The following is a 16,633-nucleotide window of genomic DNA, read 5'->3' as shown; positions in this document are numbered from 1 at the left end:
TAGAATTATAATGGTAGGGTTAGCCTCAAAGTAATTTTAATCATAAGTAGTCTTTTTTTCTCATAAAGCCAGATGTAAATCCTTCACCTTCATAAAATGGCAAATACTTGAGGGCATGATTATTTGTATTTTTGAGTCTTGAAACTTTTTTCTTTGCAGTCTCGCTGGCTGAAATTTTAACAAACAGTTCTTTCATTGGTCTGCAGTAAACCCAGCCAAGGACTCAACATTTTTGTTTCATACATATCCTGTAAAATTCCTTTTTTAAGTTTGTATGCCAGATTTTTGTGAGGACTGGAGGGTAAAACGAAATAAGTATGGAACTGATGTTGTTCTGGAAAGTGTAATTTTTGTGTTGCTACCTACTCTTCCTCCTGACAATCTCTGTAGAAACTTTTTAGAAGAACTTTATGCATCATTGTACAAGTTTAGTTTGGGGGCTCTTGTACTCTGCATGGAGGAGTTATGTGCCCTTTTTCGGTGCTCTTCCTTTGAGCTCTTAAATTCCTTTGGTGTACTTCTAGTCAGAGTGCTGCGTTTTACTCTGTGCTATAATTATTGATTTTCTCATTTACCTTCCCCACAAGATTTTGAACTTCTTAGAGATCTACGGCTTATTAATTTCTGTATCCCTATCTAACTCAGTGCCTGCCCCATACAAATGCTTATTGAGTGTATGGAAAATACTTATTTCTATCATGAAAATAGAAAATGATAAGTCATTTATTTAACAAAAGTTCAGTGAGTTTCTGGTACTGTACTGGATATCTGTAGAGTTGTAAGAAATTGACTATGAAACTTCCTGTAGGATATCTAAACAAATAATGAAATATGATTAATCCATTGAACACTGGCTTACTGTTCCCCAGCTATGTGCTAGGTTGGTATTGTGCAAGGTGTTGGATAAATGGATATTAGTGAGTAAGGACATCAGGGATATCTTTCCTACTGAGAGATGGTTTCATTTGAGCTGAATTTTGACATTTTAAGGAGAGAAAGCAGCATTTGCAGAGGATTGAAGGCATGGAAAGTGCCTGGAAAGTACCAGGTGCCTGGACTTTAGCCATGTTGGTGGGACCAGGTAGGTGGCTTTCTAATGATGGTCTCTACCACATGCATAGAGTTGTGCGTAGATTCTAGAGAAAGACAATTTGATGAAAACATGTCAGTGCAATTTCAGTTTACCAGATCTTTTTAAGAGATTGAGAAATTAATAAGTAGGAAAGTAGGGGAGCATTACAGATGAAGACATTTATTTCAGACCTCAGCACTAAAATAGTACAAGCAGGGTTTACTTATATGTGAATTCCTAGGTTGTTTTAAGGTATTTTACATCCTTGCTTAGTTAGTGACTTCTCCCTATTAATGTTACAAAGTTCAGTTAATGGAAGCATGATTATTTCCTTAAAAATTCTTGTTTCTGATAATCATTCTAGATGTTTGAAATTTTTCTTACCAAGTAATGAGTAATTGAGAGGAACATGGAATGCTTTTATCCTGGTTGTGTTCTTTTTCTAAAATGTTCTATCTGTTAAAATTTGGATTAACTTATTCCTGGAGGCTTAGTTCTAGGAACCTGAGAACTAATCCACCTGGATGGGATGTATCTTTTAATGAAGATCTAGCATAATTTTTGTGGATAAGATTATCTACCATTATGAATTTGCTGAATTTACTCCCACACAGATCAAAAGAATGTATGTTTTAGATATATTTGTATTTGTTTTTTTGTATTGACGGATGGGTTTGTATGTGATTTTATTATAAAAACCTATATCGGCAATAAAGGTAAAAACAATAATAGTAACCACATGTGATACTATTATTAACCCTGAATTAGAAGCAATATGCCGCAGTGGTCAGGAGGGCAGACTCTGGGGCTGCATGGACGGGGCTTGTGTCTCCCCCACCCCCGCTTTCTAGCCCTGCACTCCAACCAGTTATTTAACCCTTCCCTCTTTCCGTTTCTTTGTTCAGTGGGGATACTAATGCTTCCCTCATAGAGTAGTTGTGAGTGAGTGAGAATTTATACTATGTAATATGTTCACTATATATTAAAATAATTACATTTGTATAGAACCAAATATTTATAATTAATATATTTATAGTACATGTTCCTGGTATGTATGTATGTGTGTGTGTACATATATATGCATATATATATTCAAGTTAATAAATATTGGCTTTGAAATGATTATTAAGCATTTATTCTATTCTGGAGACTGTACCATGCTTTATTTTATTATCTCTTTTTATCTTTAAAGCAGCTGTATAAGATATTATCATTTTCGATTGCAGTAAGTAAACTGAGGTTCAGAGATAATAAGTGATTTACCTGAGGCCACAGAGTTAAGCAGGTACCTGTAGTTTGAATCCAAAAGTCTGACTCTTTCCATGAACTACAAAACATTTTAATTTAACTAGGCTGATGATAAGATATTGTGATTATTTAGGATATTATCAGAAAGTAACATGAGTATAATTTATAGTGGTATGTAAACGTTGGTTAAAGGAATGCTTAGGAAAAACTGTATTTTATTAGAAAGTCATTTATTTTTATAATGTTTATTTATTTTTGAGAGAGAGAGAGATTGAGAGAGAGGGGCAGAGAGAAAGGGAGACACAGGCTTCGAAGCAGGCTCCGTGCTGACAGCGGAGAGCCCGATGCTAGGCTTGAACTCACGGAACCATGAGATCATGACCTGAGCCAAGGTCGGACACTAAACCGACTGAGCCATGCAAGCATCCCATATTAGAAAATAGTTTAAAATTGGGAACTTATTTCAAATCCCACTAAAGGCATTATGGTCATCAGCATTAGAGTATCTTTGGTAGAATGTACTAAATGTTTAGAAAATGGCTTATGATTTAGTGAGGATGGGGTCAGAGGAAGCTGAGCAGAGCCTGGGCCTGGCATGTTCATTCATCCCACTCAGCACTCCCCAGGGCTTTGCTGCTTCTCCGGGACTGCCTTTAGACCACTTGTTCCCTATAGGAAAGGCTTCTGGCTCCCTCTAGAGTTCAATAATAGTACATGTTTTGAATAGAAAAATCTTGACAATTGTAATTAAAAAAAATTTTTAGCATGATTCAACTGTACTGAATTACTTAGTATATAAAAATTCTTGAATTTGAATCCCAAAGTTGGTAATCTACTCAATTAACATTTACCATTAGTCTGGTTTCGGATTCTTTGTTCATTTTCTCAGTCTCTTGCTGACTTAAATGTCTACTTGGACCATGGCAAGAACCCCATAAATAGTAGCTGCTATTTACACCATTTCTTTATTCTGTCCATATGAATGATTACTTAGCTTAATGTTTAATAAAGCATAAGTTTTGTGCTAGTCTAATTATTCATGAATTTAGAAAATAGGTACTAAAATGATCTTTTATGATGGATTTTTGTTTTGTTTTCACATATTTTGTGTGAATGTGTTTGCTTAGTTTCATGGTGTTTAGTTTGTGTTTTGTGACCTTGGACAAGTTATATTACTTCTTCCTCTTTTTAATCTTTGAGATATATTTTATAAGACTGTGTCATCAAAGGGTACACAGCTCCTACAAAGGGTAGGAGCTTAATTAAATGTTCTCTAAGAAAAGGAACAGATGAAAAAGAGAATATGGTTAGGAGAATATATTCCTAAATTGGGAAGGAGGTTTGGAGAATTTTCTTTTTTTTTAAGCAGGTAAAAATTAATTTTAATGATACAGCTAACTCTTGAACAACACAGATTTGGACTGTGTGGGTCTGCTTATACGCAGATTTTGCAGTACAGTACTCTAAATCTATCTTCTCTTCCTCATGATTTTCTTTTTTAAAAAATCTCTAATAGTTCTTTTTTTAATTAAATTTATTTATTTAAATTCAAGTTGGTTAACAGACAGAGTAGTATTGGTTTCAGTAGAACTCAATGATTCATCACTTACATGTAACACTCAGTGCTCATCCCAACAAGTGCCCTCCTTAATGCCCATCACCTACTTAGCCCATCTGCCTTACCCAACACCCCTCCAGCAACCTTCAGTTCTCTGTACTTAACAATCTTTTATGGTTTGCCTCCCTCTCTGTTTTTATCTTATTTTTCCTTCCCTTCCTCTATGTTCATCTGTTTTGCTTCTCAAATTCTACATATGAATGAAATCATAGGATATTTGTCTTTTTCTGACTAACTTATTTCATCTAGCAGAATACATTCTAGTTCCACCCATGTTGTTGCAAATGGCAGGATTTCATTCTTTTTGATTGCTAGGTAGTCTTCCATTTATATATATATATATGCCTGTTGTTGATAGTGCTGCTATAAACATTGGGGTACATGTGCCCCTCAAATCAGTCCTTTTGTACCCTTTGGATAAATACCTAGTAGTGTAATTCTATTTTTAATTTTTTGAGGAGCCTGCATACTGTTTTCCAGGGTGGTTGTGCCAGTTTGCATTCCCGCCAGCAGTACATCTGTTGTTTCCTGAGTTGTTGATATTAGCCATTCTGACAGGTGTGAGGTGCTATCTCATTGTGGATTTGATTTGTATTTCCCTGATGATAAGTGATGTGGAGCATCTTTTCATGTGTCTGTTAGCCATCAAGAATTTTCTTTTCTAACTTAATGAGGAATTATAAAATGTGAGATCAGAGGGAAGGATAAAGGCCCGAACAAAGCAGTAATAGTAGTGGGGATGGGAGGAGGTATATTGGGATTTGATTGATCTATTTATCAGTTAATGGACATTTGAGCTATTTCTACTTTTTGGCTATTATGAACAATGCTGTTCTGAACATTTGTATATGAGTTTCGATGTGGAAGTTTGTTTTCATTTCTCTTGGGTATATACCTAAGAGTGGGGTTGGTGGGGCCTGTGATAACTCTATATTTAACAAATGGAGAAACTGCCAAGCTATTTTTCAAAGTGGGTGCACCACTATTTCCCTTACGTTTCTCTACATCCTTGGCAATACTCATTATTGGCTGACCTTTTGATTCTAGCCATTAGAGTGGGTGTGGAGTGGTATCTCATTGTGGTTTTGATTTGCATTTGCTTGATGGCTAATGATATCGAACATCTTTTTCCTTTGCTTAGTGGCTATTTGTATATCTTCATTGGAAAAATGTCCATTCAGATTCTTTGACCATCTTTTAATTGGGCTATTTGTCCTTTTATTATTGAGTTGTAAGAGATCTTTACATATTCTAGAAATAATTCCTTATCACATATATGACTTACTGACATTTTGTTCCATTCTGTGGGTTGTCTCTTCACTTTTTTGATGGTGTCCTTTAAGGCACAAATGTTTTAAATTTTGATGAAGTCCAGTTTATCCACTTTTTCTTTTGTTGCTTGGGCTTTTGGTGTCATATCTAAGAAACTCTTGCCTAATCCAAGGTCATAAAAATTTATTCCTGATTTTCCCCCCCTAAGATTTCTACAGTAATTCTGGCTCTTACATTTTAGGTCTTTGATCCATTTTGATGTTAATATTTTTGTATAGTCCTACAAGTTTTTGATTATTTTTTTGATTTTAGAGACTGCATGTGGGGTATATTGTCTGAAATGAGGGGTTGAATACAGTGGTCACTGAATTCCTTTGCAGCAGAAACATTCTGTGATTCTGTGTAACTGTAACCTAATTGTTTTAATGCTCTTTTAAATAGTACCATTATTTGTTGCAATGACCAAAACTCATGTGATAGCAGCTTCAAAAGAAGCATTTTATACCTGGCAATATCGCGTGGCAAAGAAGCTCACAGCATTGGAAATTAATCAGATCACACGGTCTCGGAAAGAAGGGAGAGAAAGGTATATCTTTTGATGCATGGTTTTTAGTAGCTCAACCATATCGCATTTAAATCAGACATAGTTAATTCTAAATTGTCATGCAGGAGAACTATAAATTGTTTTGATTACTAGAAATAATATTTTCCCATTAATTTCAAAATCTTTCAAATTTATCAAAATAAATAAGAAGAAGTGTGGTGTAATAAAAGAAAGCCCTTAGAGATAAAGTCTGGAAGTCTGTGTTTTTATAAGGAAATAGCTATTCTCTCTCACCTGCTCTCACCATATTAGGGTTTTTATACTGTACTTGAAATATGATTATTCAGTTGAATGTCTGACCAGAGCCTTATTCTTATAGGTTAGTGGTACAGGTCTTTCCAGGAGAGTGGGGGTGATCCCAGTATCAGTCACCATAGGATAGGCAGGTTCTTAGACACAGATATGGAGGAGGTCTTCAGGTAGGGTGAACTGGAGTAGGGTGAACTGGTCACTTGGGCTTCTTTCTCTTGCCCTGGATACCAGGGAGTCAGGTTAAGTGATAGAGAAGGCTCTGCTAGATAGAGAAGTTAGGACCAGGATGGGGGATTTCCTGTAGTAAGTTTCAAGGTGTAGATGTATTTACTGTGTTTTGTAAGTTATATCATCTCTGTTGCTGATATTCTGTATTTTGCCCATTTGTTATTACCCTAAGCCTGCCTGCCTGCCTGTATGTATGTATTTTAAAGTTTATTTATTTTGAGAGAGAGTGTGTGAGCAAGGGAGGGGCAGAGAGGGAGAAAGAGAGAATCCCAAGCAGGCTCCACACTGTCAGCACATAGCCCCATGCGAGCCTCGAACCCATGACTCATGAGATCATGACCTGAGATGAAGTCAGAGGCTTAACTGACTGAGCTACCCAGGCGCCCCACCCTAAGCCTTTAAATAAAGCATTTTGTTGAATGTTTTATTTAACCTAATGATTTTTAATCAGGGCATGGGCCTCTGTTGGGAGTGGGCAGTGGGGGGCATGTCAGAAACCCTGGATTGCTTTTTCAGATCATCTGCCCTCACACATGCTTGTGAACCTAATGCAATCTTCCCTTCCCTTTAAGACTCCCTCATGTAATAAGACAGGAGATATGTCCCCAGTAAAAATAGTTTGGATATATGAATTCATAGGGAAGCAAAACAAACAAAAAAGCCAATTGAAAAATACTGTATCTTCTCAGTGGTTATGAAAGTCTAAATAGGAAGAGTCTTTGGCCTTTTCAGGACAGCATGTGGCAGTGGTAACAGTAATAAGCAAGAGAACTGTCATCTGCAAGGACAAAGTAGATACTAGACAAAGCTGGGACAGAAAAGTCTGGCCTCTCCATAGAGTGAGTGTCTTCTGGGAGCCAGCTAAAGATACTCTGGCTTTAAGACGGCAGCATTTCCTTATATTTCTATGTGGGATATGACTGGGCAGGTTCTCTCTGGACCTCGCTTTCCTCATCTGTAAAATATCTTTGGTGATAGTGATAACAGCCAACATTGAATACTTCTTATCTGCCAGATATCCCAGTAAGCCTAGTCGGTACTCTTATTAATCCTGTTTCACAGAGAAGCAACTAAGACACAAGAGCTTAAGTTATTTGCCAAAGGTCACTAGCTGGTAAGTAGAGATGGGACATAAAGCCAGGTTGATGTGGCTCTGAAGCACTTCACTCAGATTGGCTTTTCTTGTGGTCCCCTACTTGTTTTAAGAAAGGGAAGGGGGCCGTGTGATCTCTTGAGAGCCCTCCCATTCTAACTGTTGACTTTTATTTTGTGATAACTCGGTAGAATAGTAGATGGATATACTTAATAGAAATGTAGTAAAATACAGAAACATAACACCTCTAAATTTAATTATTTCTTTTTTAAATACATTTTCTTTCTGTGTTTAGTACATTTCTATTAAATTCAACATTTAATCTCCTTATTGATCAAAGTACAATTATGATTTCAATTTAACAGCGATAAAATCTCATAATATCTTCAAGATAGAAAATGGCTTGATTTTCTTAGGATTATATTACATTTATGATTTCCTGATGATCAGGCTCTGTGCAAATGTGTTTTACAAACATCATTTTATTTATGCCTCTTAAAAAACCCCTGCAAAAGGTTGCCCTTATTTCCACATGGAGAAGTTGAGGATCAGAGAAGTTAAGTGACTTGCCCAGGGGCTCATAGCTACTCTATGATGTATCTGCCCTATTCATCTCCACTCATTTTAATATTTTTCCAGCAGACATAGAGTACATGACAGTATATGGCACTGTGCTAGGCACTAGGGATACAGTCTTTGCTCCTAGGAAACTCACCAACTAGTGGGAGGGACAAGTAAACTAGTGGGAATACTAAGGTGTGAATAGTATAATGAAACTACCAGAGAGATGGGCAAAGTCCAAAAGTCATCATCATAACACTGGGAACAAACGAATGATTCTTTTAGTTCAGAACAAAAATCTCATTAATTAGACCTTCCCAAATACATTTAGGCTTCACTTTTATTTATTTAAAAATCTTTATAATTAATTTTTTTTAATGTCTCATTTTATTTTTTGAGAGATGGAAAGAGAGAGAAAGCACAAGCAGGGGAGGGGCAAAGAGAGAGGGAGACCTAGAATCCAATGTGGGCTCCGGGCTCTGAGCTGTCAGCACAGAGCCCGACGGAGGCTTGAACCCATGAGTGTGAGATCATGACCTGAGCCGAAGTTGGACACTCAACTGACTGAGCCACCCAGGCAACCCTAAAATTTTTTTAACATTTATTTATTTTTGAGAAACAGAGACAGAGCACAAGCAGGGGAGGGACAGAGAGGGAGACAGAATCCAAAGCAGGCTGCAGGCTCTGTGCAAACAGCTGAGAGCCTGATGCGGGCCTTGAACCCACAGAATTTGAGATCATGACCTGAGGCAAAGTCAGACCCTTAACCAACTGAACCACCCAGGTGCCCCTAGGCTTTACCTTTATTGAACACATTAGAAATGTGTTAGAAAGGAAATTATGGAGAAACACAGAAAAACTTACTTAGTGTATCATAAGGTATTCCTGATGTTCATTTGGAGAATAAGGTAAAATAGCTGATGGGTCTTAATGAAATTCATTGGAAATATATGATTCAATGTTCAAATATATTTTTCACGTAGCTTTCAGGAACATACCACTTGCATAATTAGGAAACACCTACCTTTACAGGATTGAGTTGTGTCAAGAATTCTTTAAAATAATCAAGACATTAATGTTACATAACAATATTCATTGGTGGCATTCAATCCTTTAATTATTCTAGAGATTATGAAATGGTATAACCTGTACTTACACTATCTTTGCAATTTTGACCTTTTTTTCCAGAATTTATCATGTTGATGATACTCCTTCCGGATCAGTGGATGGGGTGCTTGATTATAGTAAAGCCATTCAAGTAGGTGAACTTATTGCCAGCAAATATTAGTATCTGTAGATTTGGAAGTACTGTAATTTTACTTTGAGATCTGCAAAAGAATTTGTTTTTAGTGAATAGCATCATATTCTAGTAATTCTTTAAAAATTTCTATTCTGAAAACCTTTTCCTAGGTGTGTTTTTTCCTTCTTTTGATTTTTAAAAACATTTTTGGTTTTGTTTTTTCTTATTCTTTTTTTAAATTTTATTTTAGAGAGAGAGAGCATGAGAAGGGGAGAGGGGCAGAGAGAGAGAGAGAGACAGAGAATCTTAAGCAAGCTCCACGCTGAGTGTGGAGTTCCAGTCCATGATTCTGGGCTCAGTCCCATAACCATGAAATCATGACCTGAGCTGAAATCAAGAGTCAGACACACAACCTACTAGAGCCACCTGGGGCCCCTAAAAACATTTTTGAAGTAATTACAGGCTCACTAGAGTTGCACAGATAACGCATAGAACATTTTTACCCTGCTTCCTAATGGTGACATCTTCTATAACTGTAATATAATATAAAAAACAGGAAATTGACATTGATAATGACACTGTTAACTGGACCCCCACCTGATTCCTTAGTCAGTTTTCACTAGTTTATACATGTCCATGTGTGCGCATGGTTTTATGTAATCTTACTGTCCTGAAAGAATTGCCTCGTGCTATTTCTTTGTTTTCACACTTGTTCTCCACCCCATCCCTGCCCACTGGCAACCATTCATCAGTTTCCATTTCTGGTTTTGTCACTCTGAGAATTCTTTAAATGAATGGAATCATGTGGTATGTAACCTTTAAGATTGGCTTTTCCTCACTAAGCATCAGCTCTTGAGATCCGTCCAGCTTGTTACTTTGCTGGCACAGGCTGGTCCTTCTGTCATCTGTTCGTCTTTTATGACTAAACTCAGGTTTCTGTCTCCCTGTGTACTTCTGTGTAAGTGAGATGTCCTTCCTCTGTTGCTGTCCTAGCTCCTGAACACATCGCTGCTTTTATCTTACTATTCTGTAATTAGGTATTCAGCTTGCTGTCTTCCCAGTAGGCTTTTGAGTAATCCCTGAGAGGAAAGACTTTGAGTGTCTTCAGTGCTTAGTTCAGCATCTTGCGCATAGTAGATGCTCAGTAAGTGAATGTTTAAGTTAATAAATATATTGAAGTATTCTTCTTAGTGAAATGCATACTACCTTATACCAGATTAGTCATTCAATAAGTATTTGTTAAAGAATAACAATTGGTTTATTTTAGGGCACCCGGGATCCGATTTGTGCCATAACTGCATCTGATAAGACACTGATCGTGGTAAGTTCTTAAAAAACTGATTTTATGAATAATAATTGTTTAAATTATAAAAATTGAGTAAAGTAATATGTTTTGGATTTGAATATCATCTTGTGGGTACATAGTTTTCTAAGCCCAACATAATAAATATGAAAGTTTTAAAGATTGCCTCACAAATTGTTAATTATTTGCAAAAATAGCTATTAATATATATTTTTTAATGTTTTATTTATTTCTGAGAGAGAGATGGACAGCGTGAGCAGGGGAGGGTCAGAGAGAGAGGGAGACACAGAATCTGAAACAGTCTCTAGGCTCTGAGCTAGCTGTCAGCACAGAGCCCAGTGCGGGGCTCGAACCCATGAACCATGAGATCATGACCTGAGCCGAAATTGGTTGCTCAACCGACTGAGCCACTCAGGTGCCCCCCAAAAATAGCTATTAATAAAAGCAGTAGAATAATGGCCAGCTGGGGAGAGTGTGACACAGACTTGCATGAGCCACACAAGGATTGGCGAGTGTCGAGTGGATTGGATGGTGGTAGTAGGTCTTAGAAAGCTTCCTTCTGTACGTGGCCCGCTATTTGGTGTTGGAGAAAGTGCTTTGGCTCAGCTACTTACATATGACTTAAAATGAAGAGGTGGTGTGTTTGCTAACCAGTAAAATAAAAAAGTCTAGGGCAAACTTTTGCTGAATTTTTCAAATGAAATGAAATGAATGTTATGGTAGCTTTTCTTGAGCTCTGGCATTTGAAAATACTAATTTTAGAACTAAATGTTTACTTTAATATAGTAATGCTGGTGGAGTGATTAAATTTTAATTGTGTAAACAGAGCCTTAATAGTGTGTATTTACAGTTCTAGTTATGTTCGTTAGCCATTAGATAATTTTATGGGGGACAAAAATCTTAAGAATGTATTATATATTTTTCCTCAGCAGATGAATTTGGGGTACTTTGAAGGCAGCTTGTCTTATAGGGCCTCGTTTTCTTTCTAGATTCATGGCTCAATGGCAGGGTGTTTTGGTTGTGCTAGTGGTGCCTCTGACATTTGCAAAAATAAATAAAATAACATGCAACTCATATCAATCACAAAAATTGATGTAATTCCCAAATGATGGAGTCTATCTATAACAAACACACTTGGATAGTTTTCATACCAGCCAGAAATTTTAATGGAGAAAATATCTTCTGCATTTAAAATTTCACTGTTGAAATGTAGAAGGTTTTAGAATGATTACTTTTTCAAACCTTTAAAGCCACAGGACCCCCTTTTTCAAAAACAAAATCTTTTTTTCCTACCCCAATATGGTAAATATGGCAAATATCGAAGATTTACCATACTGGGGTAGGAAAGAAAGATGGAACCCATACCTTCCTTTTATACATTAAAAAATATGCTTCCCCTCCCCCTCCGTCCCTTTCTGATAGGCCCTTCTTGAGAATCACGCTGCAGAAGCGGTACTGCTCTGATTAAAAATCGGAGGACAGAAAGATGCCCTGAGCGGAGCCTTCCACATTGTCCCATTGCCATGACCAGAGGAGCAGAAGGGCTTAGACACCACAGTTCTCTCCTGTCTGTTATACCGTCTATTGATCTGTCAGTGTTAAGGCTTGAGCAGTTACATTGAAGCTTCTATTCTGTTTTATCTTTAAACACATATTTTTTGGAATCTCTAATCAGCTTTTAATGCAATATTTTATGTCTTGAGACTTCCTTACATATTCTAGAGAGATGCCCACTTTGTTAGACACATGGTTTGCAAATATTCTTCCAATTTGTACTTTGACTTTTTCTTCTAACAAGGTTATTCACAGAGAAAAAATTTTGATTTTGATGAATGCCAGTATATCAGTTTTCCCTTTTAAGGATTATACTTTTGGCGTGTCAGTTCCAAGCTGTTGCCTAGCCTCATTTATATTCTTTAAAAATTTTTGTTTTATTTAGAGGCATCTGGGTGGCTCAGCTGGTTGAGCATCTGACTTCGGCTTAGGTCATGATCTCACAGTTTGTGGGTTTGAGCCAGGCTCTGTGCTGATAGCTCAGCCTGGAACCTTATTCAGATTCTGTCTCCCTCTCTCTCTGCCCCTCCCCCACTCACACTCTGTCTCTCTCCCTCTCTCAAAAATAAATAAATGTTAAAAAATTTTTTTAAATATTATTTAAATCCAAGTCAGCTAACCTAATTGTAATAGTGGTTTCAAGAGAAGAACCCAGTGCTTCATCACTTACATATAATACCCAGTGCTCATCCTCAAAAGTGCCCTCTTTAATGACCATCACCCATCTAGCCTACCCCCCACCCACCTCCCTCCATCATCTGTTTGTTCTCTGTATTTAAGAGTCTCTTATGGTTTGCCTCCCACTCTGTTTTTATCTTATTTTTTCTTCCCTTCTCCTGTGTGTATCTGTTGTGTTTCTTGAATTCCACATATGAACGAAATCATACAGTACCTTTCTCTCACTGACTTATTTTACTTAGCATTATACATTCTAGTTATATCCACATTGTTGAAAATGACAATATTTTACTTTTTGTAATTGCTAATATTCGTGTGTGTGTGTGTGTGTATACACACACACACACACACACCACATCTTTTTGTTCCCCACTATTCACAGAACAGTTTATTGACCTACCTCACCTGGCAGGCCGTGGGAGGTGTCAGTCTTACACCACATCTTCTTTATCCATTCATCAGTCGATGGACATTTGGGCTCTTTCCGTAATTGGCTATTGTTGATAGCACTGCTGTAAACATTGAGGTGCATGTGCCCCTTCAAATCAGCCTTTTAAAAATTTTATTAATATTTTATTTTATTGTTTATTCTTAAAATTTACATCCAAGTTAGTTAGCATATAGTGCAACAATGATTTCAGTAGATTTCTTAATGCCCCTCTCCCATTTTCCCAACCCCCCTTTCACAACCCCTCCGGCAGTCCTCTGTTTGTTCTCTATATTTAAGAATCTCTTATGTTTTGTCCTCCTCCCCGCTCTTATATTATTTTTGCTTCCCTTCCCTTATGTGCATCTGTTTTGTGTATTAAAGTCCTCATATGAGTGAAGTCATGTATTTGTCTTTCTCTGACTAATTTTGCTTAGTTCTCTCTAGTTCCATCCACATAGTTGCAAATGGCAAGATTTCATTCTTTTTGATTGCTGAGTAATACTCCACTGTGTGTGTGTGTGTGTGTGTGTGTGTGTGTGTGTGTGTGTGTGTATACCACACCTTCTTTATCCATTCATCTATCGATGGACATTTGGGCACTTTCCATACTTTGGCTATTGTCGATAGTGCTGCTATAAATATTGGGGTGCATGTGCCCCTTTGAAACAGCACACCTGAATCCTTTGGATAAATACCTAGTTGTGCAATTGCTAGGTCATAGGGTAGTTCTAGTTTTAATTTTTTGAGGAACCTCTATACTGTTTTCCAGAGTGGCTGCACCGTTTGCACTCCCACCAACAGTGCAAAAGGGTTCCTCTTTCTCTGCATCCTCGCCAACATCTTGTTGTTGCCCGAGTTGCCAATGTTAGCCATTCTGACAGGTGTGAGGTGGTATGTCATTGTGGTTTTGATTTGTATTTCCCTGATGATGAGTGATGTTGAGCATTTTTTCATGTGTTGGTTGGTCATCTGGATGAATCAGCCTTTTTGTATCCTTTGGATAAATACCTAGTAGTATAATTGCTGGGTTGTAGGGTAGCTCTATTTTTAATTTTTTAAAAAAAATTTTGAGGAGCCTCCATACTGTTTTCCAGAGTGGCTGCACCAGTTTACACTCCCTCCAGCAGTGCAAAAGGGTTCCCCTTTCTCCCCATCCTCACCAACATTTGTTTTTTCCCAAGTTAATTATAGCCATTCTAACACATTTAAACTAATACTCATTGTATCAGTGCCTCTGATCATCTCCCTTTGCCACTAACTAGTATCAGATGGTTGGCTATGGGATAAAAACATAGACTTTCAGTAACCACTGTTTCATATGGTGATCTTATATTGATTTTTCCTATGTATGAAATTTAATTCAATAAACCTATATTTTAGTTTTTTTTTTTTTTTTTTTTTTTTAAATTTTTAATGTTTTATTTATTTCTAGGAGAGAGAGAGAGAGAGAGAGAGATAGTGAGCAGGGGAGGGTCAGAGAGAGAGGGAGTCACAGACTGAAACAGGCTCCAGGCTCTGAGCCGGCAGTCAGCACAGAGCCCGACGCGGGGCTCGAACCCACGAACCACGAGATCATGACCCAAGCGAAAGCCGGACGCTTAACCGACTAAGCCACCCAGGCGCCCCCCTATATTTTAGTTTTTAATGTACCTTAAATATAAACCTAGACTACAACTGTAAATCACCCTCATTATTTCTTCCTTGTGACATAAGGAGTTATGTTTTATTGAATATCTAAGTTTCTGATTTCTTTCATGAATGCTACATGAAAAAAATTAGATCACCTTCAACCACTTTTAAAGGGTTATAATTAAATTGGGAGATAAATATGTACTCAGTAATATGATTTAGTATCAGAATTGGGAATTAGTTATGACACCGTCACTTTGGTTTCGAAACAAATGTATGAACATAGAGAGAGACCTGTACTTGTAATTTAATGTTACTATGCAAATATGCTTTATTAATCAAAAGTAATTTCCATAGGGCCGTGAGTCTGGCACCATTCAGAGATACAGTCTTCCTAATGTTGGTTTGATTCAAAAATATTCCCTTAATTGTCGAGCCTACCAGTTATCTCTGAATTGTAACTCCAGGTAAGTCTGAAAATTCTCCTCATGTAGATGCTGAGTTTAGAAGTTGTCAAATGGGATTCTTGGGTTTATGTAATAAATACAAAGATGTGTCTTTGTTTTAAATTTGTCTTATAGTTCCGTGTGGTTTTACTGTACTATATTTATATTTTAATGTGTATTTATTATACTGTATTTAGAATTTTTTCTCTAATTGGGCAAAATATAGGAATTCAGATGTAGTATTTTAAATTGTTTGCTTGCCTGTTGCTTTATTCCTTGGGATACTTGTCCTCACAAGGAAGCAAAATGGGGAGTAGTTCATGTCTTCTATCAAATTTATAAAATTTGTTTAAAATCAGTTATTTCTTTAAAGTCATTTCTTTTTTCTTTTTTTCATTAAAATTTTTTTAGTGTTTACTTATTTTTGAGAGAGAGAAAGAGACAGATAGAACATGTGCGGGGGAGGGGCAGAGAGAGAGGAAGACACAGACTGAAGCAAACTCCAGGCTCTGTGCTGACAGCTCAGAGCCTGATGTGGGGCTTGAAGTCATGAACTGTGATATCATGACTTGAGCTGAAGTCAGATGCTTAACCGACTGAGCCACCCAGATACCCCTTAAAGCTATTTCTGCCTTCTTCCCAGATTCAGATGAACTGATTTTGCGGAAGAAGGGTAATAGGTAATTATATGCATGATTGCTGATCGTCATTTTACCATTTTGTTTCCCTTCTCCAATTTCATTATTTGTAGTCGTCTTGCTATCATAGATATCTCAGGAATTCTAACTGTCTTTGACTTGGACGCTCGGGTAACAGACAGCACAGGACAGCAGGTCATTGGCGAGTTGTTAAAATTGGAGCGGAAAGATGTCTGGGATATGAAGTGGGCCAAAGATAATCCAGATTTGTTTGCGATGATGGAGAAGACAAGAATGTATGTTTTCAGAAACTTGGATCCTGAGGTAAACACAAGAAATGGGCATCAGCAGTACGTAAATAATGAGCCACATATCAAAACCTGTCTCTTTCCCTTTTGTTTCCTTAAGAAATTTTTTGGTGTTGGCTGCTGAAATTTCTAAAAATAAATAGAAACATCTCTGTGGAATTGTAAAATATTTGGTCTTAAGTGGGAATAATACTCATCCCTTAAATAGTCTGCTGTCTCTGAAAGGCACTTCCTAAGCATTTACCTGTTCTTTTTAAAAGCTGGAACCGTGGTCTCTAATACATAGTCTTTATTTTTTCCTTGTCAAAGTTAAGAAAGAAAGAAAATAAGTAGTAATATTTACCAAAATTGCTTAAAACAACCTAGCCAAAAAAAAGTGTGGTTTTGAAACTGCCTTGTGCTTTTATTCTCTTCTGCCTCCCTGTCCACCTTACTCTGTGCTTCCCTTATGTATGTTCA

At 37.0% G+C, this 16,633-nt stretch overlaps 1 protein-coding gene across 1 annotated transcript in view; it reads left to right on the top strand.

Moving 5' to 3' along the window:
* Positions 1-16,298, top strand: part of WDR35 (WD repeat domain 35) — a 38,441-nt gene extending 22,143 nt beyond the window's left edge. Inside the window, exons 13-17 of the mRNA XM_039220198.1 lie at positions 5,652-5,796; positions 9,137-9,206; positions 10,456-10,509; positions 15,140-15,249; positions 15,980-16,298. Coding sequence (XP_039076129.1) covers positions 5,652-5,796; positions 9,137-9,206; positions 10,456-10,509; positions 15,140-15,249; positions 15,980-16,298 — 698 coding nt within the window. The remainder of the gene's footprint in view (positions 1-5,651; positions 5,797-9,136; positions 9,207-10,455; positions 10,510-15,139; positions 15,250-15,979) is intronic.
* Positions 16,299-16,633: the final 335 nt, after the last annotated feature.

The sequence above is a fragment of the Hyaena hyaena genome, unplaced genomic scaffold (assembly GCF_003009895.1).
Source record: "Hyaena hyaena isolate Hyena2069 unplaced genomic scaffold, ASM300989v1 scaffold_874, whole genome shotgun sequence".
Taxonomy (NCBI): Eukaryota; Metazoa; Chordata; class Mammalia; order Carnivora; family Hyaenidae; genus Hyaena; species Hyaena hyaena.
This window is presented reverse-complemented; position numbering and strand designations above follow the sequence as displayed.